A 24,715-nucleotide genomic window follows, 5' to 3' on the forward strand; every position below is an offset into this window, starting at 1 on the left:
GAGGCAGAGGCAGGCTGGCTGGAAGCAGCGGGCCACAGGCCCACTGTGCTGGCCTTTCCTGCAAAAGCCCATCTCTTCTTATTTCAGTAAGCTTCTTGGGAAATATATCTCTTTCAAAACAAAGGCACAGGAATCACGCTTTGAAGGAATGCTATGTCTGCATTTTTGCCACAATCTGGACTGCTGGACAAAATCAGACACAAGTGATATGAGTCTTTCAGAGCCCTCATCTCTTGGTAGCTCCAGCTCAGGCCAGGACAAGAGCACACTAAGAATCCTGATGCACAGAGGATGTGACTTCAGCAGTGGAGGACAGACTGGTGCCTATGTACAGGCTGCCTTGACCTGAATACTTGAGATCACTGTTCTCATGGTTGGCGTTTTCTTCCACTGCATATATCACTCCCCTGAGGTGGTTGCTTGTGTGGAAGGAAGTATTTTTGGTGCAGTCATGTGAATCAGAAGTAGAGGAAGTGGGAGTCACAGGGACAGAGCCACTGCTGTTATCTGAGTAAGCTTTTGACTTATTTATATTTTTAGGTTTCATTTCCTGGCTTGATGGGGGGCCTGCTGAGGCCATTCATCTTGCTGTAGAGACTGCATTCTTTGCCCATGTGACATCTCCTCTCCACAGTGACATCTCGATGGAACAGCAATTCACACACTCGCAGTTCTCTGACAGGTCCTCCAACAGGTCTGCTTTGGGGCCTCTTGGTACCTGGAGTAGAGCTCCAATGTTGTTCTGCATTCTCCCATGGCGCACTAGCATTTCAAAAGGTCCTGCTGACCAGGCAGGAGTCAGCATTGTGCGCATGAAGGGTGAGTAAGCAGGGTTATCATGATGATGGTGGTGGTACTTCCTGTTCAGCGGCTGTGCTGTGGGCAGAGAGCTGTACTGGTGCCACCCATGGCTTTCAGGCTGTTGCCACTGCCACTCATGCTGCCCGTGCCCTCACCGCCCTCAGCCACTTAGCCCCCAGGGTCCTGCGCTGCACAGTTGTCCTTGGGTGGGCTTGGGCGAGTAGGGGAAGCATTCAGAGGCCTGGGCTGTGGCCGATCCTACATCTCCAGGTCCAGTTGAGCCACTGCGTGCAGTGCCAACCCCTGCCATACTGGGGCTGTCAGCAGAATCCTGTGGCCAACCAGGGTGGGCACGCGCTCTGCCCGCGTGATTCCTAGGCCTGCTGTCTGTCCCCTGCAGATAGTGCAGGCTGGGCAGCATGGAGTCCATGCACATGGTGGGCACGTAGACCAGGGAGCTGGCAGCTGCAGCTGCTGCAGCTGAGGAGTGCACAAAGCCACAGGGTGTGCCTTAGTAAGAGGTGGGCCCCTGGCTGGACAAGGCAGTGAGCATCTGGTATTTTCCTCCAGCTACTTGGCCAAGAAGGGCCTCACTTCAGCGCCCCGGCTGGACCACAGCAGCTTGCTGGCAGTTGCGGCCTGATCGAGGTCAATGAAGAGCAACAGGTTTTCCCAAGTCAACAGGGCGCATCCAGTGCCAGCACCCAGGTTGCCTTGGCTCCGTGGGCAGCAGGAAGGGATGCAAGGCACAGGGACTGAGCAAGAGTAAGAGGCCCAGAGGCCCTGCCACTGCCTCAGGGTGGAGCTGCTGAGTCCTGTAGTTCCTGGCACCATAGACACCAGGATCCCTGACCCAGGAGCAGGAGGAGGAAGAGGAGGAGATGGGGGGAAGCAGCAAGGAGGGCTCCTGTGTTAGAAAGAGCCAGGAGTTGCAGGCACCTGCCACAGCAGCCCGGAAACCCTTTAGCAGGCCCCACCTGCAGTCAGTCAAGGCCATCCACTGTCTGGTGCTGTTCCAACCTGGCTTTTGGTTCCTTGAGTGACATGCTAGAAGGAAGGCCTTGGCCTTGGGTGCTGCAGGGCACAGAGAGAGGAGGGTTCCAGCAGGAGAGTGACAGTCTGGGGTTTGCTAGGCACTGCTGGCCAGGGACCCATATTTATCCAGAGCTGGTACACATTCCCCGTTGCTCACACAATATGTGCGCGCGCAAACACACACACACACGCACACTCACACACACACACACACACCAAGAATTGCCCTTTTCATGTCTTAAAAGAATCTTTTGGAATTTTGATGAAGTTTTTATTTAATCTGGCTTTCTTTGGGTTGGATAGCTATTTTTACCATGTTAATCTTGTCAATCCACGATCATGGGATATCTCTCTATTTTCTGAGTTCTTTGATTTCTTTCTAGAATACTTGATGTTCTGTCATAAAAGAACTTCACTTGTTTGGATACAGTTACCCAAAGGTATTTTATGTTATTTTTAACTAATGTAAAGGGTGTTGTGTTTCTATTTTCCTTCTCAGCCCATTTATCATTTGTATGAAGAAAGGCTACAGATTTGTTAGAGTTAATTTTATATTCAGCCACTTTGCTGAAGTTGTGAATCAGCTTTAAAAGTTCTTTGAGAGAATGATTGGGTTTGCTCCTGTATACTATATCATCTGTAAATAGTGATACCTTGGCTTTTTATTTGCCAATTTGCATCCCCTTGATCTCCTTTTGTGGCCTTAGTGCTCTAGCTAGAACTTTGAGTAGTATTTTGAATAGATTTGGGGAGAGTGAGCATCCTTGTCGTGCTCCTGATTTTAGTGGGGTTGCTTCAATATCTTTCCATTTAATTTGATGTTGTCTGATGGGTTTGTTGTATATTGGCCATATTACATTTAGGTGTGTGACTTGAATTCCTGATTTTTCCAATACTTTTAACATGAAGGAGTGTTGTATTTTTTTTTCAGAATTAGATGCTTTTTTAGCATCTAAGGAGATAAGCAATTCTTACTTACATATTAGCAGCAACAACAACAACAACAACAACAATAGGGAAAAAGTTAGGCAGTATAAGGAAAATCAAAGGGAACTCAGAAGCCTTGGGTCCTAATTTGACACTTTTTTTTTCTCCCCAAGACAGGGTTTCTCTGTGTAGCTCTGGCTGTCCTGGAACTCACTCTGTAGACCAGGCTGACCTCGAACTCAGAAATCCGCCTGCCTCTGCCTCCCAGAGTGCTGGCATTACAGGCATGCGCCACCACCGCCTGGTGATTTGACACTTTCATGTAGTAACAAGAGGCAGAGTTTAATTTATGGAAGCCATGGGCTTATTGCTTCTAAACAGCACAAATGAAATATGTTCAGCATATCTGCACACGTGACTATGCGACTGGATTTGCTTATAGGACAGCAATGCCAAATCACTGAACGACTTGAACTGCGTTGTGGGGTTGGTAAGTTGAATACCTCAATTCTTTCCAAGGTGAGAGATAAAGCTATGGTGAAACTGTGAAAGGAAAGCAGACTTCACATGAATCTTTGTCTTTAATCCTTAACAACACAAACAACAACAAAATCTCAAACTCCTGGGCACAGCTATGCCAGGAAGATCAAAGGGCACTGTGGAGTCTCCTGGTCCATGGGATTCCCTGCCCCTGGGAACACTGTTGACTCTCCAGGCTGCACCAGCACCTCACCATAGGGTGTCTGGAGTCCTCTAAGGATCTACAATGCAGAGTCATGAAATAGTACAGCACACCTAGCACTCTTCAGCTTCAAGCACTGATTCCAGCCCTAAGGGGGACTGCAAGCTGTATCAGAATCACAGTTCCACTGCACCAACAATCTGAACTCTTGCAAAATCAGCAGGACTTGAGAGTTTGAAGACCTTTAAGTGACAGCATCCATGTGCCTGAGATCTAGGGCCCAGAGCAAGCTACCTGGTCCTAAAGGTCAAATCCAAGGTCAGCTGGGCCTGGTAGTAAAGATGAGGATGCATCCTGCCCAGGAAGACAGGGAGGCTTCAAACAGTGCACTGCAGGTGGCTCCACAGGGGGGAGTGCTCTACTCTGCAGCACTTGGGGTTCCCAGTGCAGGCTTTACCTGATGGGGCGGGACCTCAGGAAGCTTCCAGCCAATGGGAGGTCTGGAGGCGGGCCCTTGGCGTGCAGGGCCTATCTCAGAAGTGTGGCCGTGAGGGGCGGGGAGGGGGCCTGGGGGCGGGGGTTGTGGCGGGGCTGGGCAAGCCACAGTGAGAGCAAGGTGTTGGAAGCTTTGTCTCCCCGCCCAGTCTCCTGGACCAGCAGAGGCCTTGGGCGCTGCTGCAGCCTCAGGGATTGGAGATCACAACAAAGTGGTGTGGTGTGGGCCGGAAGGTGAAGTCCTGCAGCTGGACCTGGGGGAGCAGCGGGAAATGCAGGAGGTGATGCGGGGGTCCGGGTGAGGCGAGGAGCCGAGATGCACGGGAACTAGAGGGCGGCAAGCTCGGGATCGCCCGGGCTCGGGCCCTTCCCCGCTGGCCAGAACCGGGATCCAGGGCGGCGCCGCTGCAGGTACTAGGTGCACTGAGGGCCAGGTGGAGCCGGCCAGGTGCTCGCCTCTCAGTCTTCCCTGAACCTGCAGCCTGGCTGATGCCCTGGCAGCCGGGATGGAGTCGGGGGAGGCTGGGGGCTCCACATTCCTGCACAGGAAGGTCATGGGCTCTTCTTGAGTAGGGTGGTGGGGACTGGACCTGCTGGCCAGGTGCTAGTGTCGCCTTCACTCTACTGCTAACTCTTCCCTCCCCACCTCCTTTGAAGGGCTGCCAGCCTGCCTGCCCTTTATTAAAAAGCAAACAAACTTTTTGCCTAGTTCCCTCAGAATATCCACACATCTCCCCAGCCCACCAATGCAGAGGAAATTGATTTCACGACTGGAGATGCAGGGGCTTACAGCACTTCTCCTATGCAGTGCTCAGCCCTGCATAAAAATAGCTTCCTGGTGCTTAAAGGGGAACCAAGCAAAGTCATAGAGATGTCAACTTCCAAGACTGGGAAGCATGGTCATGCCAAGGTAGGTCCTTCCAAGTCATTCTTTGGCTTCACTGATAAGATCATTTGTGTTCCATTCCACATCATGAGGTTTCTATACTTAAAATAACTTCTTTTTCTAACCTCAGTCTCTTGAAAGATCAGGCATTACTCTCAATAATGCTCTCCTTTAATTGGGCCCTTAGTATGTTTCATTAACTGGAAACAAAAATTTTATTGAATCCTGGTGGTCTAAAACATTTTGTTTAGTTGAGGCAATCCAGTTCTTATAATTCTAAGAGACTTGGTTTTCACTTTCTGGGGACTCTTGTTAATTGAAGTCCTGAGTTACTTAGTGTGTTGAGTTTTGATGCCACCAAACTGTTCAGGTTTTGGGTACTTAACGAATCTCAGTTCGGTGCCCCTGCAACTTTTTCAAAGAAAGTAAGATGACTTTGAAAGAGTTGAAAGGGGGCTGGAGAGATGGCTCAGCAGTTAAGAGCACTGACTGCTCTTCCTAAGGTCCTGAATTCAATTCCCAGCAACCAAGTAGTGGTTCACAACCATCCATAATGAGATCTGGCTCCCTCTTTTAGAGTGTCTGAAGACAGATACAGTGTACTTATATATAATAAATAAGGTTAACCATGTTTCCTGTTGTTCTCGTCTCTGTCAGGTACGCCTTGTTGGAATTGACATTTTCACTGGCAGAAAACATGAAGATATCTGTCCCTCTACTCACAACATGGATGTTCCAAATATTAAGAGAAATGATTATCAAGTAAGTACTGATCTCGTTCACAGTGTTTCAGAGTGTATAAATGCCCTCTTTGGTAGTAGTTTTTCAAGACTTGAGAGTAGTTTTATAGAGTATATTCCTTACCAGTTACTAGACTCCTCTTATCTTACAGATTAGAGAAATAGTGTTTTGTTTTGTTCTGCTTTTGTTAATATTCTGTGCCTTTTATTGTTGGGAAATAGAGGATCATATATCTCAGACTGGCCTTGAACTCCCTATTCAAGGATAATCTTCAGTTTCTGACCCCCCTGCCTCTGCCTGTGAGTGCTGAGATTATAGGTTGCATCTTCATGGCTGGCTGTCCTGTACTGGAAGCCAAACCCAGGACTTTGTGCATGCTTTAGGCAAGCAACCTACAGTTGTGCTGTTTCTCCAGCCTCTATTCCTGCATCTTAAAAATGCTGTATTGGACCAGTGAAATGGCTGGGTTAGGCACTGTCTGTGAAGCCTTAGTCTGGACAGAGGTGTTCTCTACTTGTGTTCTGGGAAACGCCTATACCTGCATATATACACTCACTAGATAAATAAATGTAAGTGAGGCAGGAGAATCAGAAAGACTTAGGAAGGTTGGAATCAGCTGCATTCACTCAATGACTTTCTTTTATTCTATCTGTCTTTTAATTCCTTAAGTTTAAAGGAGATTATTTCAATCTTCTTATATCTGTTGAGGTCTGTTTTGTGTCCAAGGCGAGTATCTAGTTACTTTTGGAGAAGGTACCATGAGGTGCTGGGAAGAAGGTATATTCTTTTGTTTTAGGACAAAATGTTCTATAGATATCTGTTAAATCCATTTGGTTCCTAAATTCTGTTAGTTTCACTCTGTCTCTGTTTAGTTTCTGTTTCCATGATCTGTCCATTGATGAAAGTGGGCTCTTGAAGGCTCTCACTATTATAATGTGAGGTGCAATGTGCACTTTAGTAAAATTTCTGTTATGAATGGGGGTATTCTTATATTTGGAGCATAGATGTTTAGAATTGAGAGTTCGTCTTGGTAGATTTTTTTCCTTTGATGAGTATGAAGTACCCTTGCTTACATTTTTTGATTACTTTAGGTTGAAAGTCTATTTTGGAACATTTGCTTGGAAAATTGTTTTCTAGCCTTTTATTCTGAGGTAGTATCTGTCTTTGTGTCTGAAGTGGGATTCCTGTATGCAGCAAAATGTTGGGTCCTGTTTAAATATCCAGTCTGTTAGTCTATGTCTTTTGATTGGAGAATTGAGTCAATTGATATTAAGAGATATTAAGGAAAAGTGATTGTTGCTTCCTGTTATTTTTGTTTTTAGAGGTGGAATTTTGTTTATGTGGCTTTCTTCCTTTTGGTTTGTTAAAAGAAGATTATTTTCTTTCTTTTTCTAGGGTGAAGTTCCCTCCTTTTTGAGGTTTCCATTCATTATCCTTTGAAGGACTAGATTTGTGGAAAGGTACTGTGTAAATTTGTTTTTGTCATGGAATACCTTGGTTTCTCCATCTATGGTAAAGTTTTTCTGGGTATAGCAGCCTGGGTTGGCATTTGTGTTCTTCCCTTAGGGTTTGTATGACATCTTTTCAGGTTCTTCTGGCTTTCATAGTCTCTGTCAAGGAGTCTGGTGTAATTCTGATTAGTCTGCCTTTAAATGTTACTTGACCTTTTTCCCTTACTGCTTTTAATATTATTTCTTTCTTTAGTGCACTTGGTGTTTTGATTATTATGTGTCAAGAGGAATTTCTCTTCTGGTCCAATTTATTTGGAGTTCTGCAGGCTTCTTGTATGTTCATAGGTATCTCTTTCTTTAGATTAGGGAAGTTTTCTTCTATAGTTTTGTTGAAGACATTTACTGGCCTTTTAAGCTGGAAATCTTCACTCTATTCTATACCTATAATCTTTAGGTTTGGTCTTTTCATTGTGTCCTGAATTTCCTGAATGTTGTGGGTTAGGAGATTTTGTATTTTGCATTTTCTTTGAGTGTTGTGTCAGTGTTTTCCATGGTATCTTCTGCACCTGAGATTCTCTCTACTATCTCTTATATTCTGTTGGTAATGCTTGTTTATATGACTCCTGATTTCTTTCCTAGGTTTCTATCTCCAGAGTTGTTTCCCTTTGTGATTTCTTTATTGTTTCTCCTTCCATTTTTATATCCTGGATGGTTTTGCTCAATTCCTTCACATGTTTGGTTATGTTTTCCTGTAATTCTTTAAGGGAGTTATTTATGTCCTTCTTGAAGTCCTCTATCAGCATCATGAGCTGTGAATTTAAATCCAAATCTTTCTTTTCAAGTGGCTTGGAGTATCTAGGACTTCCTGTTGTGTTGCCAAGCTGCCTTGCTTTCTGTTGATAATGTTCTTATTTTGCCTCTCACCATCTGGCTATCTCTGGTGTTAGTTGGTCCCTCCTAATAGCAGCTACTAATCAGGGGAAACTACAGGTACTGAGTTCTTCCTGGTTGGTGATTCTGCACATACTAGAGAAAAGTGCTGTGACTGAATGAAGCAGTATACAAAGTTGCACTCTAACTTATGACCATGGAGGTGTTTTCTGGGACCACATCACATATATTCTCCTCTGCCCATGATCATAGCCTTCATACTTTTCTAGAAGGTATGAAGTTGATACTGACATTATAATTAAATAATTTAAGGTATGTTCTCATAAGTTTGTCAATTGTTTTGAGGACACATATCAATGATACAATATTTTCAGTTTGGGGGGATAAGTTTTCTGGTCATCCATAAATACTATTCCTGAATATCCACTACAAAAATTGTGAAAAAATGAAATGTTTAGAAGAGAATAATAGGGCAAATTTGGATTTCACCCCTGATCAGTCACTGTAAGCACCCAGCTTAGAAAATATTAGTTGGTATCTGACTGATGCAGGCTCAAAATAGGTGAATATCCAGGCTGTCTGTCAATATGTCATCCTTCTTGTTATTTCTACTCAACTCACTTTCAGTCCACACTTGAAAATACTCACATTTTTTAGAAGATAGTAATCAACTCATTTGAATGAAAAATGAAAATATATATATAAATATATATTTATATATTTATATACTCATAGTGTGCCTTTCAAGTGTAGTTTCAAGTGTAGTATATGTAAGAGAAATTAATTTTTGAGAGTAAAGAAAACTAAAATGAATGTTTTTCTTGAAAGACCATATGTGTGTCCTGATTCTGCTGTCTAGTGAATAAAAAGTTAAATTATTTTGAGGATGTCTTTCATGTTATGTTAAGAGCGTTATTAGTTTCATAGGAGATGATCATCATTATTTCCATTTGCAAGGAAGGTAATTACTTATCAGACATTTAAATTGGAGATTTCAGTTTTATGTATTTCTTCTGAATTTTGGTTCATATATACAGATATATATGTATGTTTACAATTAGAAGTCTTGAGGTGAAAAAATATAAGTACAAATGTTTCATTTGATTTGACATTTGTTTGTTGTTTGTTTATGAGTGTGCATGTGTATCCTTTAGTAAATATTATATATTCCTGTATTTTGAGTGTTATATGGTACATGAAATAGTGTGGGAAATTTTCTCTGTAGCATCATGTTTCGAAAATATCACACAGTTGAAGAGTATGTGTATATGTATATACACAAGATTTTTGATTCAGGGTTTATATTGTGTCATTTGCCTCCTGAATATGAGACAGTAAGTATCTTCAGATTTGGACCAACATATTAGCTTAACAGTGTCCAATACAGATTTATATACCCATGTGAACACACACACACACACACACACTCACACATTCATACACAAAGAGGTAATATTCACCCTATCATGAAGTAATAGAACATCACACATCTGGGAAGTATTCTGTCAAAAGTTAGAAGGGAAAAGAGAGAACAACAGCAACAAAAAATAATTATGAACTATTACATATGTGAATTTTTCAAAGGACAAATTTTATAGAAAAGGAATGATGAAAGTAGGAAATCAATGCTTCCAAGATTATTGTTTCTTATAAACACGTGATAAGATCAGAATGCTTGATGGGAAGACATATTTCTAATTACTTGTTTAAATTATTGAGATAAATAATCATCTTTTTGGACACTTGTATGAGATATGCTTTGTGTGTTTACTAAAGGAGCCATTGTAGTGAGCTGACGTTACTTCTTAGCATACAAAGAAGGGCAATGGAAAATGAATTTTATCCAGTTAGACAATATTTCTATATCATTTATTTTAGAAAAATTATTTAATGTGGTTAAGTAAAGTACAAAATTTTAACTAATATTTTATGGTATGGTCATTGTGGAAATAAAAATGGTTACTAATTAACAATATTTAAGGAAGAAATCTTGATACATAGTTTTCTAAAAATGCCATATATATATATATATATGTATATATATATATATATATATATATATATATATATATATATATATATATATATATATATATATATATATATACATATTCACAGTATATTCATTTTCAACCTTCTTCAATCAGAAAATAATCAGGCTATGTCTATTTGTGAGCACTGAGAAGCTCATATCCAGTACCATCTTTCACACATGCTTTGTTGAATTCCATCTACCTTGGCTTGAACTGTGCCTGAAGTTCTCTGTTCTGGGGCAGGAGCAACTGATTATTTCTACCAGCAATACCAACTACAATGTAAATCAAACTAACAGAGATACTTGATTCTTTTTCTAGGAGTAAGAACAAGTTTAAGATAAAATGTATCATCCCACTGGATAACCTGTGGGCTGTGGATAATGTGGACCTAGTCAGAAAACAAGCAAACCTGTCCAGCAAGAACCTTTTCCTGCCCACTGGAAATTTTTTGGCCACCTTTCTGTAAGAGCAACACTCTGGACCAGTATTCACAGGAAGATAGCTGTAGAAATTGTTGGGCAACTTAATGCTTCCTAATTCACAGATCAAGCCAATTAACCAGGATGTTTACAAAATCCAGTTTAGTTTGATTTTATACAAGGTGACAAATCCAACTTTACCCTTCTATGATGACCCCATTTTGTCTATAATTTCCACAACATACATTTCACATCTAAGGATATACCTTAGTTTTTGATCTGTGATGTTCATCAGGATTCAAAAAGATTCAAAAAGACAAATGGAGGAACATTGTCTTCTAAGAAGGATGTGGACAAAACAGAACAAAGCAAAACATATCCTCCACTTTCTTTGCTCCATAATGTCTGGTATTATTTAGGCTTTGAAAATAAACAAATTGATTTTTCTCCAATAATACTGCATTGAATAGCTAAATTTAACAAATACCTCTGATACTCCCCAGCTAATTTCCATAAAAATAGTATTTAATTGAACAGATAAAAATGGTTACTCATAGAATGCTCAAGTATTTGAAGGTCTGTGTAGACCTGGTATCACTGGTGGCATATTATCGATTGATAAGGATAAAGGTCAAGGGATAAGGTTCCATCAGATCCTCAGATGAGCTCATGTTGATCTGCCTTAGCTCAATGGCCAGGCTCTTCCAAGCCTTCCTCACTTTTCACTCCTCTTCCCGACTTTTCTCCCACAGCTTCACACCTCTGAATCTGCCCTCAGCTTTTGTGCTCAGTCACCTTAGTCCAAGCTCAGCACCCTAAATCTACCCTCAGCTTAATTATGTTTCTAATCTCCTGCCTGCAACCTCATACCAGGTGTGGGAGTAGCCAATGGCCAATACTCCTTAGATCTCACATGGCTGGTGACTCTTTCTCCCTCTGTAGCTGGTGAATCTTTTGCTCCTCCCCTGAATCTGCTAGCCTTACTGTAGTGAAGCTGGAAATCCTGACTAGTCCAACCAGCTCATTGGCCAATAGGATCTTTATTGATAGATGAAGAGCCAGTTAGGTAACAGGACCTTCAGGGTTCACATGCAGATTCCTGATCAAAGTGTTGGAACCAATCCCTACATATCACCAAGCATCTGTGAGGTTTCCACTTGTGTCACTTTTTATTTTAGTGATATGTGATGTGATATATATATATATATATATATATGTATATATATATATATATATATATGTGTGTGTGTGTGTGTATGTATATGTGTATGTATGTATGTATGTATATATATACATATACACATAAGTGCATATAGATTAGTATTTATATGTGTACATATGCATGTATATATACATATGTATAATGTATGTATATAAATGCACATATGTATGTTTGTATATATATGAAAGTATGTGTATATATGTATATGCATATATATCCATATTTATATATACATATGCACATAGGTATGTTTATATATACACACACTCACACAAGTATGAGTGTGAGTGTGTGTGTGTGTGTGTGTGTGTGTTTGTGTTGGTGTAGGTTGAGGGGCACAGACAAAATCCACCCTTTTTTTTTTTTAATATTTTTATTTTCTATATTCTTTGTTTACATTCCAAATGATTTCCCCTTTCCCGGATCCCCCCTCCCCATATGTCCCATAAACCTTCTTCTCTCCATCCCTTCTCCAATCACCTCCCTCCTTTTTCTCTGTCCTTATATTCCCTTCCAATGCTAGATTGATCCTTTCCAGAATCAGGACCCTCTCCATACTTCTTCATGGGAGTCATTTGTTATGCGATTTGTGCCTTGGGTATTCAGGGTTTCTGGGCTAATTAATATCCACTTATCAGAGATTGCATTCCATGTGTATTCTTTTCTGATTGGGTTACCCCACTTAGGATGATATTTTCCAGATCAAACCATTTGCCTAAAAATCTTGTGAATTCATTGTTTCTAATTGCTGAGTAGTATTCCATTGTGTAAATATACCACATTTCCTGAATCCATTCCTCCTTTGAAGGGCATCTGGGTTCTTTCCAGCTTCTGGCTATTATAAATAAGGCTGCTATGAACATAATGGAGCATGTGTCTTTATTGCATGTTGGGGAATCCTTTGGGTATATGCCCAGGATAGTTATAGTAGGGTCCTCTGGAAGTCTCATGTCCAGTTTTCTGAGGAACATCCAGACTGATTTCCCAGTGGTTGTACCATCTTACAGCCTCACCAGCAGTAGAGTAGTGTTCCTCTTTCTCCACATCCTCGCTAACACCTGCTGTCTCCTGAGTTTTTGACCTTAGCCTTTCTGACTGGTGTGAGGTGAAATCTCAGGGTAGTTTTGATCTGTGTTTCCCTAATGACCATTGATGTTGAGCACTTCTTAAGGTGCCTCTTGGCCATCCAAATTTCTTCAGGTGAAAATTCTTTGTTTAGATCTGTACCCCATTTTTAATAGGGTTATTTGGTTCCCTGGGGTCTAACTTCTTGAGTTCTTTGTATATATTGGATATTAGCCCTCTATCAGATGTGGGGTTGGTGAATATCCTTTCCCAATTTGATGGTTGCCATTTTGTCCTTTTAACAGTGTTCTTTGCCTTACAGAAAGTTTGTAATTTTATGAGGTCCCATTTGTCAATTCTTGATTTTAAAGCATAAGCTATTGATGATCTGTTCAGGAACTTTTCCCCTGTGCCCATGTCCTCAAGGGTCTTTCCCAGTTTCTTTTCTATTAGTTTCAGTGTGTCTGGTTTTACATGGAGGTCCTTGATCCACTTGAAGTGAAGTTTAGTACATGGAGATAAGAATGGATCAATTCGCATTCATCTGCATGCTGACCCCCAATTGATCCAGCACCATTTGTTGAAAAGGCTATCTTTTTTCCACTGGATGTTTTTGGCTCCTTTGTCGAAGATCAAGTGACCATAGGTGTGTGGATTCATTTCTGGATCTTCAATTCTATTCCATTGGTCCACTTGTCTGTCACTGTGCCAATACCATGCAGTTTTTAACACTATTGCTCTGTAGTATTGCTTGAAGTCAGGGATACTGATTCCCCCAGAATTTCTTTTGTTGTTGAGAATAGTTTTAGCTATCCTGGGTTTCTTGTTATTCCAGATGAATTTGAGAATTGCTTTTTCTAACTCTGTGAAGAACTGAGTTGGGATTTTGATGGGGATTGCATTGAATCTGTAGATCACTTTTGGCAAGATGGCCATTTTAACTATATTAATCCTGTCAATCCATGAGCATGGCAGATTTTTCCATTTTCTGAGGTCTTCTTCGATTTCCTTCTTCAGAGACCTGAAGTTCTTGTCATATATAGATCTTTCACTTGTTTGGTTAGAGTCACACCAAGATACTTTATATTGTTTGTGGATATTTTGAAGGGTTTCATTTCCCTAACTTCTTTCTCAGCCTGCTTATCCTTTGAGTATAGGAAGACAACTGATTTGCTTGAGTTGATTTTATAACCAGCCACTTTGCTGAAGTTGTTTATCAGCTGTAGGAGTTCTCTGGTGGAGGTTTTCGGGTCACTTAAGTAGACTATCATGTCATCTGCAAATAGTGATAATTTGACTTCTTCCTTTCCAATTTGTATCCCCTTGACCTCCTTATGTTGTCTAATTGCTCTAGCTAGAACTTCAAGTACTATATTGAAAAGATATGGAGAGAGAAGACAGCCTTGTCTAGTCCCTGATTTTAGTGGGATTGCTTCAAGTTTCTCTCCATTTAGTTTGATGTTGGCTACCAGTTTGCTGTATATTGCTTTAATGATGTTTAGGTATGGGCCTTGAATTCCTGTTCGTTCCAATTCTTTTAGCATGAAAGGATGCTGGATTTTGTCAAACGCTTTTTCTGCATCTAATGAGATGACCATATGGTTTTTTTCTTTGAGTTTGTTTATGTAGTGGATAGCATTGATGGATTTCCTTATATTGAACCATCCCTGCATCCCGGGGAATAAGCCTACTTGATCATGGTGGATGATCATTTTGATGTGTTCATGGATTTGGTTGGCGAGAATTTTATTAAGTATTTTTGCATCAATATTCATAAGGGAAATTGGCCTGAAGTTATCTTTCTTTGTTGGATCTTTGTGTGGTTTTGGTATCAGCATAATTGTGGCTTCATAGAACGAGTTGGGTAGAGTTCCTTCTGTTTCTATTTTGTGGAATAGTTTGAAGAGTATTGGTGTTAGGTCTTCCATGAAGGTCTGATAGAATTCTGCACTGAAGCCATCTGGTCCCATGCTTTTTTTGGTTGAGAGACTTTCTATGACCCTTTTTATTTCTTCGGGTGTTATGGACTGTTTAGATGATCTATTTGATCATCCTGATTTAGTTTTGGTGTAGGATATATGTCTAGGAAACTGTCCATTTCCTCCAGATTCTCCAGTTGTGTTGAGTATAGGCTTTTGTAGTAGGATCTAATGATTTTTTGAATTTCCTCAGTATCTGTTGTTATATCTCCCTTTTCATTTCTAAGTTTGTTAATCTGGATACTGTCTTTGTGCCCTTTGGTTAGTCTGGCTAAGGGTTTATCTATCTTGTTGATTTTCTCAAAGCACCAGTTCCTGGTTTTGTTGATTCTTTGTATGGTTCTCTTTGTTTCTACTTGATTGATTTCGGCCTTGAGTTTGATGATTTCCTGCCTACTACTCCTCCTGGGTGAAATAGCTTCTTTTTGTTCCAGGGCTTTCAGGTGTGTCATTAAGCTGTTAGTGTATGCTCTCTCCATTTTCTTTTTGGAGGCACTCAGGGCTTTGAGTTTTCCACTTAGCACTGCTTTCATTGTGTCCCATAGATTTGGGTATGTTGTGTCTTCATTTTCATTAAGTTCTAAAAAGTCTTTAATTTCTTTCTTTATTTCTTCCTTGACCAAGGTATCATTGAGTAGAATATTGTTCAGTTTCCACATGTATGTGGGTTTTCTGTTGTTTTTGTTGCTATTGAAGACCACTTTTACTCCATAGTGATCTGATAGGAGGCATGGGATTAGTTCGATCTTCTTATATTTGTTGAGGTCTGTCTTGTGACCAATTATATGGTCGATTTTGGAGAAGGTAAAATGAGGTGCTGACAAAAAGGTATATTCTTTTGTTTTAGGATAGAATGTTATATATATATATATATATCTGTAAAATCTAATTGGTCCAAAGCTTCAATTAGTTTCATTATGTCCCTGTTCAGTTTCTGTTTTCCTGATTGGTCAATTGAGGAAAGTGCAGTGTTGAAGTCACCCACAATTATTGTGTTAGGTGCAATGTGTGCTTTGAGCTTTAATAAAGTTTCTTTTATGAATGAGGGTGCCCTTGCATTTGGAGCATAGATGTTCAGGAGTGAGAGTTCTTCTTGTTGTATTTTTCCTTTGACCAGCAAGAAGTGTCCCTCAGAGTCTCTTTTGATGACTTTGGGTTGAAAGTCAATTTTATCTGATATTAGAATGGCTACTCCAGCTTGTTTCCTGAGACCATTTCCTTGTAAAATTGTCTACCAGCCTTTTACCCTAAGGTAGTGTTTATCTCTGACCCTGAGGTGTGTTTCCTGTATGCAGCAAAATGTAGGGTCCTCTTTACGTATCCAGTCGGTTAGTCGTCTTTTTATTAGGGCATTGAGTCCATTGATGTTAAGAGATATTAAGGAATAGTGATTGTTTCTTCCTGTCATTTTTGATGTTATTTTTTAAATTTGATTAGTTAACTTCTTTTGGGTTTGATGAAAGAAGGTTACTATCTTCCTTTTTCCAGAGTGAAGATTCCCTCCTTGTATTGCTGTTTTCCTCCTATCATCCTTTGTAGGGCTGGGGTTGTGGATAGATATTGGGTAAACTTGGTTTTGTCATGGAATATCTTAGTTTCTCCATCTATGGTGATTGAGAGTTTTGCTAGGTATAGTAGTTTTGGCTGGCATTTGTGTTCACTTAGAGGCTGCATGAGATCTGCCCAGGGTCTTCTAGCTTTCATAGTCTCAGGTGAGAAGTCTGCTGTGATTCTGATAGGTCTTCCTTTATATGTTATTTGGCCTTTTTCTCTTACTGCCTTTAATTTTCTTTCTTTGTTTAGTACATTATTATGTGATGGGAGGTATTTCTGTTCTGGTCCAGTCTGTTTGGAGTTGTGTAGGCTTCTTGTATATTCATGGGCATCTCTCTCTTTAGGTTAGGGAAGTTTTCTTCCATAATTTTATTGAAGATATTTGCTGGCCCTTTAAGTTGTAAATCTTCACTCTCATCTATGCCTATAAGCCTTAGGTTTGGTCTTCTCATTGTGTCCTGGATTTCCTGGATGTTTTGGGTTACAAGCTTTTTGCATTTTGCATTTTTTTAACTGTTGAGTCCATGGTTTCTATGGTATCTTCAGCATCTGAGATTCTTTCTTCTATCTCTTGTATTCTGTTGTTGATATTTGTTTGCATCTATGTCCCCTGATTTCTTCCCAAGACTTTCTATCTCCAGAATTGTCTCCCTTTGAGTTTTCTTAGTTGTTTCTACTTCTGATTTTAGATCCTGGATGGTTTTGCTTAGCTCCTTCACTTGCTTGTTTGTGCTTTCCTTTAATTCTTTAAGAGATTTTTGTGTTTCCTCTTTCATGACCTCAGCCTGTTGACCAAAGTTCTCCTGTATTTCTTTAAGTGATTTTTGCGTTTCCTCTTTATTGGCTTTTGTATTCTCCTGAATTTCTTTCAATGATTTTTGTGTTTCCCTTGTAAGGGCTTCTAACTATTGATCCATTTTCTCCTGAATTTCTTTAAGTATGTCCTTCATGCGTTCCTCTACCAGTATCATGACCAGTGATTTTAAATCCCAATCTTGTTTTTCTGGTGTTATGGGGTATCCAGGACATGCTGTTAAAGGAGAATTGGGTTCAGATGCTGCCATATTGCCTTGATTTTTGTTAGTGACGTTCCTGCGTTTGCCTTTTGCCATCTAGTTTTCATTGGTGTTAGCTGGTCTTGTCAATACTGGACTCACCAGTGCAAGCTGCCTCTTCCCAGGTGGCCTCTGGTGCACAGCTGACCTCCTGCACTGCCTGGAGACAGGGTGCTATGGCCCAGGCTGTCCAGATTCTGAAGCAGACACCTGAAGGCTCCCACTGGGACCTGCTGGACTCACCAGAGCACACTGACTCCTCCCAGCCAGTCTTTCGGGTGCCCCTCTGGCCTCTTGCAGGACCTGGAGATGTGGTGTTGCAGCCCAGGCTGTTCTGGATCCCGAAGTGGAGATCTGAAGGCTCCTGCCAGAGGCCTCAGGACTGGAACCTAATCTCTGTGCTGCTGGAGCAATCTGTGCGCTCCAAGTCTGCCTCCGGGTGCACACCAGGCCTCTTGCACTTCCTCATGAATGAGTTTTTTAAAAAGTGTCTATTGTTCTAATACTTATATTATTGTTCCATTTTCACTATTGGATTTAGTGTAGATCATAAATTTAACTCTTATGTAGCATGCAGAACACTGAAGACCATTGCTTCTGTAAAACAGAATGGAATGTAGCTCAGGGATTCACCTCCTCTCTGACTTTTAAAAATGCTAATGGGTACAAAATGTATCTAGAGTCGATATTCTAACATGTCACTGTTGAAGTTGCACTAAAAAAGCCAAGGTGTGTATAATGATCACCATGCAATTTGATTTTAATACTTTCTAGGTTATACAAAATTGTGATTGAAGAGAAAGTGTAGTATAAAAGTAATTTCTAACCAGTGACATTAAATAGAATACTCAGTAACTTAGCTAAACCAGATGTGTCCTCAAGACAGAGAAGACCAGAAGAACAGATAGTCCTGCCGGGAAATGCACTGTTGCCTCCGCTGTTTGATTTCAGCTATGGCAAATGCTCAGTATTATAGAAGAGCAGTCTGCCTGATGTCTTTCAACACCTTTGTGACTTAGATCCAATTCCTTTGCAGTAAACCTTTTTACTGATTTTCACCCATGATTCCCATAAGCCCCCTTCCCTCCCCCCCTGTTCTCCCACCTACCCCTCTCACTTCCCTGGTCTGATTTTGCCCTATACTGCTACCCTGAGACTTTCCAGAACAAGGGGCCACTCCTCTGTTCTTCTTGTACCTCATTTGATGTGTGGATTATTTGTTGGGTATTCCAGTTTTCTAGGTTAATATCCACTTATTAGTGGGTGCATACTATGATTGATCTTTTGAGACTGGGTTACCTCACTTAGTATAAATTTCTCCAGCTCCATCCATTTGCCTAAGAATTTCATGAATTCATTGTTTCTAATGGCTGAATAGTACTCCATTGTGTATATATACCACGTTTTTTGCATCCATTCTTCTGTTGAGGAATACCTGGGTTCTTTCAAGCTTCTGGCTATTATAAATAGGGCTGCTATGAAGATAGTGGAACATGTATCCTTATTACATGCTAGAGAATCCTCTGGGTATATGCCCAGGAGTGGTATAGCAGGATCTTCCTGACGTGACATGCCCAGTTTTCTGAGGAACCCGCAGACTGATTTCCAGTGTGGTTTTAGCAATTTGCAACCCAACCAGCAGTGGAGGAGTGTTCCTCTTTCTCCAAATCCTCGCCAACACCTGATGTCTCCTGAGATTTTAATCTTAGTCATTCTGACTGGTGTGAGATGAAATCTCAGGGTTGTTTTGATTTGCATTTCCCTAATGACTAATGAAGTTGAGCATTTTTTAAGATGCTTCTCCACTATCCAAAGTTCTTCAGGTGAAAATTCTTTGTTTAACTCTGTACCCCATTTTTAATAGGGTTATTTGGTTCTCTGGGGTCTAACTTCTTGAGTTCTTTGTATATATTGGATATTAGCCCTCTATCTGATGTAGGGTTGGTGAAGATCTTTTCCCAATTTGTTGGTTCCCGATTTGTCCTTTGATGGTGTTCTTTGCCTTACAGAAACTTTGTAATTTTATGAGGTCCCATTTGTTAATTCTTGATCTTAGAGCATATGCTATTGGTGATCTGTTCAGAACGTTTCCCCCTGTACTGATATCCTCAAGGGTCTTCCCCAGTTTCTTTTCTATTAGCTTCAGAATGTCTGGCTTTATGTGTAGGTCCTTGATCCATTTGGAGTTGAGCTTAGTACAAGGAGACAAGGATGGGTCAATTCACATTCTTCTGCATGCTGACCTCCAGTTGAACCAGCAGCATTTGTTGAAAAGGCTATCTTTTTTCCATTAGATGTTTTCCGCCCCTTTGTCGAGGATCAAGTGGCCATAGGTGTATGGGTTCATTTCTGGATCTTCAATCCTGTTCCATTGATCCACCTGCCTGTCATTGTACCAATACCATGCAGTTTTTAACACTATTGCTCTGTAGTATTGCTTGAGGTCAGGGATACTTATTCCCCCAGAATTTCTTTTGTTATTGAGAATAGTTGTAGCTATGCTGGGTTTTTTGTTATTCCAGATGAATTTGAGAATTGCTCCTTCCAACTGTATGAAGAATTGAGTTGGGATTTTGATGGGTACTGCATTGTTTGAATTATTAAAGGAAGTCTGCTGACCTCTAAATTATATAACCAGTGACTTGCTATAACCCAAAAGATCAATGACAAAGAGAAATTAGCAGCAGTACGGAGGTAATGTGTGGTCAAATATGTGAACAATATCAACAAAATAGAAGTTATATTTGCTTGCATACATTAGAGATTATGTATCCCAGAAATGTTCACTAAAAATAGTGACTGACAACAAAAGTTTCAATTGTTCAATTGAAAGAAGGAACATGGAAGACATTCTGAAACAGAAGTATGACTTGGTGAGTCACAGTGGATCATCCTTATGTCTATCATCTTTTTATTCCATGTACATTTTTCATTTCCCCCTGAATCTAGGGAAACATTTCAAGCAATATTTCGAGTGTTTATTCTTACTTTGATTTTATTCATGGAGGTCCATACATAAGATACAATTACTCTGTCTGTTTTCTTCATATTTACAAATCTAGTAAGCTTGTTTTAAAATAACTGCCTCTTTGTTCAGTCTTTTAGATAAACTCCCAGAACCAAATGCTGCTCTTCTGGGACAACATTTTAGGATTTGATATAAAATTGCATGAAATTCTTCTATTAAGCTAATGCCACCTTACCATCTATCTGCTGATATAGCACCATATATCTCATGGCTTCCTAGCTATCACAATAAAGTCCTGGAAATTTTTATTGCCTAAAAGGTAATTAGGCATAAAATTTAAACCTGGCTTTGAGAAGCCTTTACAATGAGATAGGAATGAGGGATTATTCTGAGAGTCTAGGCTATTTTGTTATTGATGATGGTTTTGATTTTGCTTTTGTTTCATTTTGTAAAATAAGTAAAACTGTAAATGGTGTTCGTCTGGAGAGGAAAAATCATTGGTGGATTTTAAGTAAGAAAAATATAAATGAGTATTTGAGCTCAATGACTCAGTGTTTTGTCAGTTCTGATATAGAATATGCTTAGATTAAACCAATGATAAAAATGCTGTGAAATGATCAAAAATCCTGGGTACTGGGTTCAGCAAACAAGACTGAATTCTGATATAATTAGTGTAGAATGTGTGAAATTCTACTCATTTTCAATGTGGTTTCTTCAACCAAAGAAAGGCAATAAAAAATTAGTGTGGTTAAATATACCGTTGGCCTCTTGATGCTGGTTATGATTGGTTTAGAGAAATTATAGAGTACAATTTTCTAATTGCCTTTCAAAAACTATACTAAAATATCAAAACTTCTACAGTATTGGTATTAAATGTTTATTTTGACTCTCAGTATTTGAATTTCTGAATCATTATTAATTGGCCAACTGCCCTTTGACCTGAAAGGAATATATTTTAGGACAGCATAACTGAGAATAAATATTCCTCATATTATATAGGGTCAAATATGAGAAGGAAAAAATAGGATTCAAAAGACCCTGGCATGGGAGATCCATAAATCTCCAGTTTCCTCCACATAGGCATTATTTCAAATACCTCCCCACATAATAAACCTGAGATTGTGCTGTTCCCATAGCTTCTGCATTGAGCCATCAGAGACATGGGAATGTTTCTGCTTAGATGGGTTTGCCTGTCTCTAGCTTTTTAGTTAGCCCTTGGGAGCTGTGAGTAGGATGGAATCCCACTTAAATGACCAAATTCAAAGGTCATCTTCCCTCCTGTTCCTATAAGGACCCTAACAAATATGCACAGCCATGAATGTGTCAAAGACATCCAAAGTTAATCAAATGTGTATAACATACTGGTCATCACAAAGTGAAAACTGGAAAACATCCTCTTATATCAAATTGGACTATGATGATCTCACTTGAATATCTGATCTTACAATGTTTAAATTTCTTACAAGAAGCCCACCCCTATGGTTTATGAAAGCTAATATTTTCTCACAATTTTGAACTACATACTTTTAACCTCCAAGAGTTTTAAATAAAATGTGATTTGTAACCATGCAAAATGACAGAGACCCTCTGTATTTGCCCTGTTTTATCACAGATTTCCTGGTAACATTTATAATCGAAAACTCTCCAAAATTTTTCAGATTAGACATGGTTGTAGTGTGGTAAGAAACATCATTTTTTCATCCACATGGAGCAAATACTTCATGTTCCCAGAATACTCCATCTAACATCAGCAACATAAAGGAACTAGAACATAGACTCAGCAGCTGCCACAGTAGGAGGACATGGACCCCTGGCCATTGTGCACTGGTGGAAAGTCCAGTGGCTCCTCTTCTCTAGGAGAGTATTATAGGTGTGTGTAGATATTCTACCCCATAATGTAAAACTTAGAGTCATTTAGCACTTAAACTATGAATTATAACAAACAGCAATGAAGAATTTAATAGACCATGTAAAGGGAAATTTACCTGTGGGTTATAAACTCCTATTGTAAGAAATAGCCTCCAAATTTTGGCACCTCTTTCCAATGATCATGAATTTATATAAGAGGTAAATCCCAGAAATGAGATTCTGTAATTACTTAAGGATGTATCACTTGCTTTGATATGTAAAGTATTGATATAGATGTGTATAATACAAAGAACAACCACTCAACACCAAATTAGGTTTTTCCTATGTAAAAGATCTGGCTGTTCTGAAATTTCCTGTGTAGACCAGGCTGACCTTAAACTTACAAAGATCCATCCTCTTGGCTCAGCTTCTGAGATCTGGGAATAAAGGCATGTTCCACCATGCTTTTCTCTTATGATAGTCTTAAAATATAGCCTAATGTATCCATATGAGAGACATAGACACCATGATCTCAGATTTGAGCTCTTGGTTCGGGGGGAGGGGGAGAGGGTAGTAGCGAGAAAGCCAAGGACTGTAGTAGAAATATAGCCAGGCAAGTTGTGTTTTGAAGTGCAGATACTGCTGATAATTTGCAGTTGGCCATTGCTGTTCAGTCAGAAAGTAACACAGGTGAACTAACATGTTGGTACTATTTCATTGTTTGACTCTAATACCTATATGCATAGCTTTCAACCCAGAAATTATTTTGTATACCAGAAGTATGGGCCATATACTACAAGTTATCCAATGTCTTATCAAGCAATGCCATCATTAGAAATTTTATAATACTGATCACGTATTTTCTGTGTATGTGTGGTGAAGCATAAGGCATGCAAGCTATGAAATGGGAGGGGCATGCAAGAACTAAGTGCGATCAATTACAGCAAATAATGATTTCCCTTTATTAGATTCAGAGAAACCAGAAGGCAATATGGATATAACACTACAAGCACCTTTTCAAACTACTCTTGCACCAATAAAAAACCAAGTATTTTATAAATTCCCACCCATTGTTTGTTTGGACAGAATGCTGCCTTCTCCTGTACTTGTGAGTTTCATTTTGGGTTTCTACAACTGACCTATTTCACATAGATTCTGGGTACCATTCTTCTAAGTAAATTATTTTATCAAACTGATGAATGTACAGATAACCTATTCATGAGGGTAAGATCCTTTAAAACAGATATAGATCCCACTGAAGTTTGAGTCTTCTGATTTAAAGAAAAAGGAAAAAAAGAGAAATGATACAGTATTCCCATGATTTGAACTGATTTCAGAAAAGACCCAAACTCACCAGTTTTTAGAATGAAATAAATCTTTGGAAGTGCCCTATTGATTTTCCAACTGTCAATATCTTCAGCAGTGTTTTGACTCCAGAATACTCTAGATTGTACTTTAATATAATTGCCTCTGAGATTACTAAATCTTATAATTTAAAACATTTACAGACATTTATTTGATATTAACAATTAATTAGATATACACATTGTTCTTTGCTATATATTGATCTTTTTATGCTACTGGGCTATATAAAATTGGCATGTAATAAGGCTTAGTCTATTTTAAATATGCTACTAGATTTCCATTGGAAATATTCTTTCACTGTCCAGGATCTATTTTAGCACTCTGCCTGTGCCAGGAATTTATTGTGCATGTTAACAAGTTATCATGTTAGACACATGAGAATTACTGCCCATTCCCTAGGTTTATTAGAGTAGAAGTTACTGTCATCAATGCCTGTACTCATGTAGTCAATTATAATGAGAGAAAATGTGGAGTAAATCTGTGTTTGCTCATCACTTCTACAGAATGAAACCACTGGAGAACGATTGACATTTGTTTGGGTTCTTAAATGCGACAGCATCTTTAGATTGTAGACACTGGAAAATAACAAGTCACAGATGAAGGAAATAAAACTGTCAGTACTATAGTGCATAAAGAAAGCTTTCTTAACAAAAAAGACAAAGAAATACAGAATACCAAAGATACAGTCCACAGAACTCAAGAAGTTAAACAAGCTGAAGTTGAGGATGGCTCAGTACCACCAGAGTAAGAAGAAAGCAATCACAAGGGGGTAGGGAAAGAACTGGGAGGGAAAGTGGGCAGATGGGAGCTTGGGTGGGGGGGAGAGGATCCTGGTCTGTTATTGGGTGACAGAAAAGGACTGAAGCCCTGAGGGCCAGCAGAAAAAAAGAGTAACAGGCAACCTCAGGAAGTAGGATGTTGTGGGGGGAGCTTGCAGAATGTACCAGAGACATGGGAGGTGAGAGGCTTTCAGGACTCAAAGGGCAGGACCTCAGATGAAATCCCTACAGTAGAGAGAGGAAATTTATAGAGCCTGCCTCCAGCAAGAAGACAGGGCATCAAGTGAGGGATAGGGTTGCCATCCCACAGACAAACTCTGACCCACAATTGTTCCTGTCTGAAAGAACTTCAGGGATGGACATGAAGAGGAGACTGAGGTAAAGAAGGACCAGGGACTGGCCCAAAGTGGGATCCAGCTCAAGTGGAGGCCCCAAGGCCTGACACTCTCTTGAGGCTATGGAGATTTAAGAATAAGGCTGCCATCATGACTGGCCTCCGAAAGACCCAATAAGCAG

At 39.9% G+C, this 24,715-nt stretch overlaps 1 protein-coding gene and 1 pseudogene across 3 annotated transcripts in view; one reads left to right on the forward strand and one right to left on the reverse strand.

Moving 5' to 3' along the window:
* Positions 1–247: 247 nt before the first annotated feature.
* On the reverse strand, positions 248–1,798 carry LOC127694521 (transcription factor GATA-6-like; annotated as a pseudogene).
* The window catches only part of LOC127695224 (eukaryotic translation initiation factor 5A-2-like), a 170,161-nt gene continuing 145,941 nt past the window's right edge, over positions 496–24,715 (forward strand). Inside the window, exons 1-6 of one of the 3 annotated variants that reach the window (XM_052197212.1) lie at positions 496–819; positions 2,220–2,276; positions 2,937–3,840; positions 4,650–4,850; positions 5,484–5,588; positions 10,264–10,819. In XM_052197212.1, coding sequence (XP_052053172.1) covers positions 3,706–3,840; positions 4,650–4,850; positions 5,484–5,588; positions 10,264–10,269 — 447 coding nt within the window. In that variant the 5' untranslated portion in view covers positions 496–819; positions 2,220–2,276; positions 2,937–3,705 and the 3' untranslated portion in view covers positions 10,270–10,819. Of the gene's footprint in view, positions 820–2,219; positions 2,277–2,936; positions 3,841–4,063; positions 4,222–4,649; positions 4,851–5,483; positions 5,589–6,962; positions 7,028–10,263; positions 10,820–24,715 lie in introns of those variants that run through there. The other 2 variants (XM_052197213.1, XR_007979919.1) reach the window with 2 other exon arrangements.

Source organism: Apodemus sylvaticus, chromosome 10 (genome assembly GCF_947179515.1).
Source record: "Apodemus sylvaticus chromosome 10, mApoSyl1.1, whole genome shotgun sequence".
In the NCBI taxonomy this organism is placed as follows: domain Eukaryota; kingdom Metazoa; phylum Chordata; class Mammalia; order Rodentia; family Muridae; genus Apodemus; species Apodemus sylvaticus.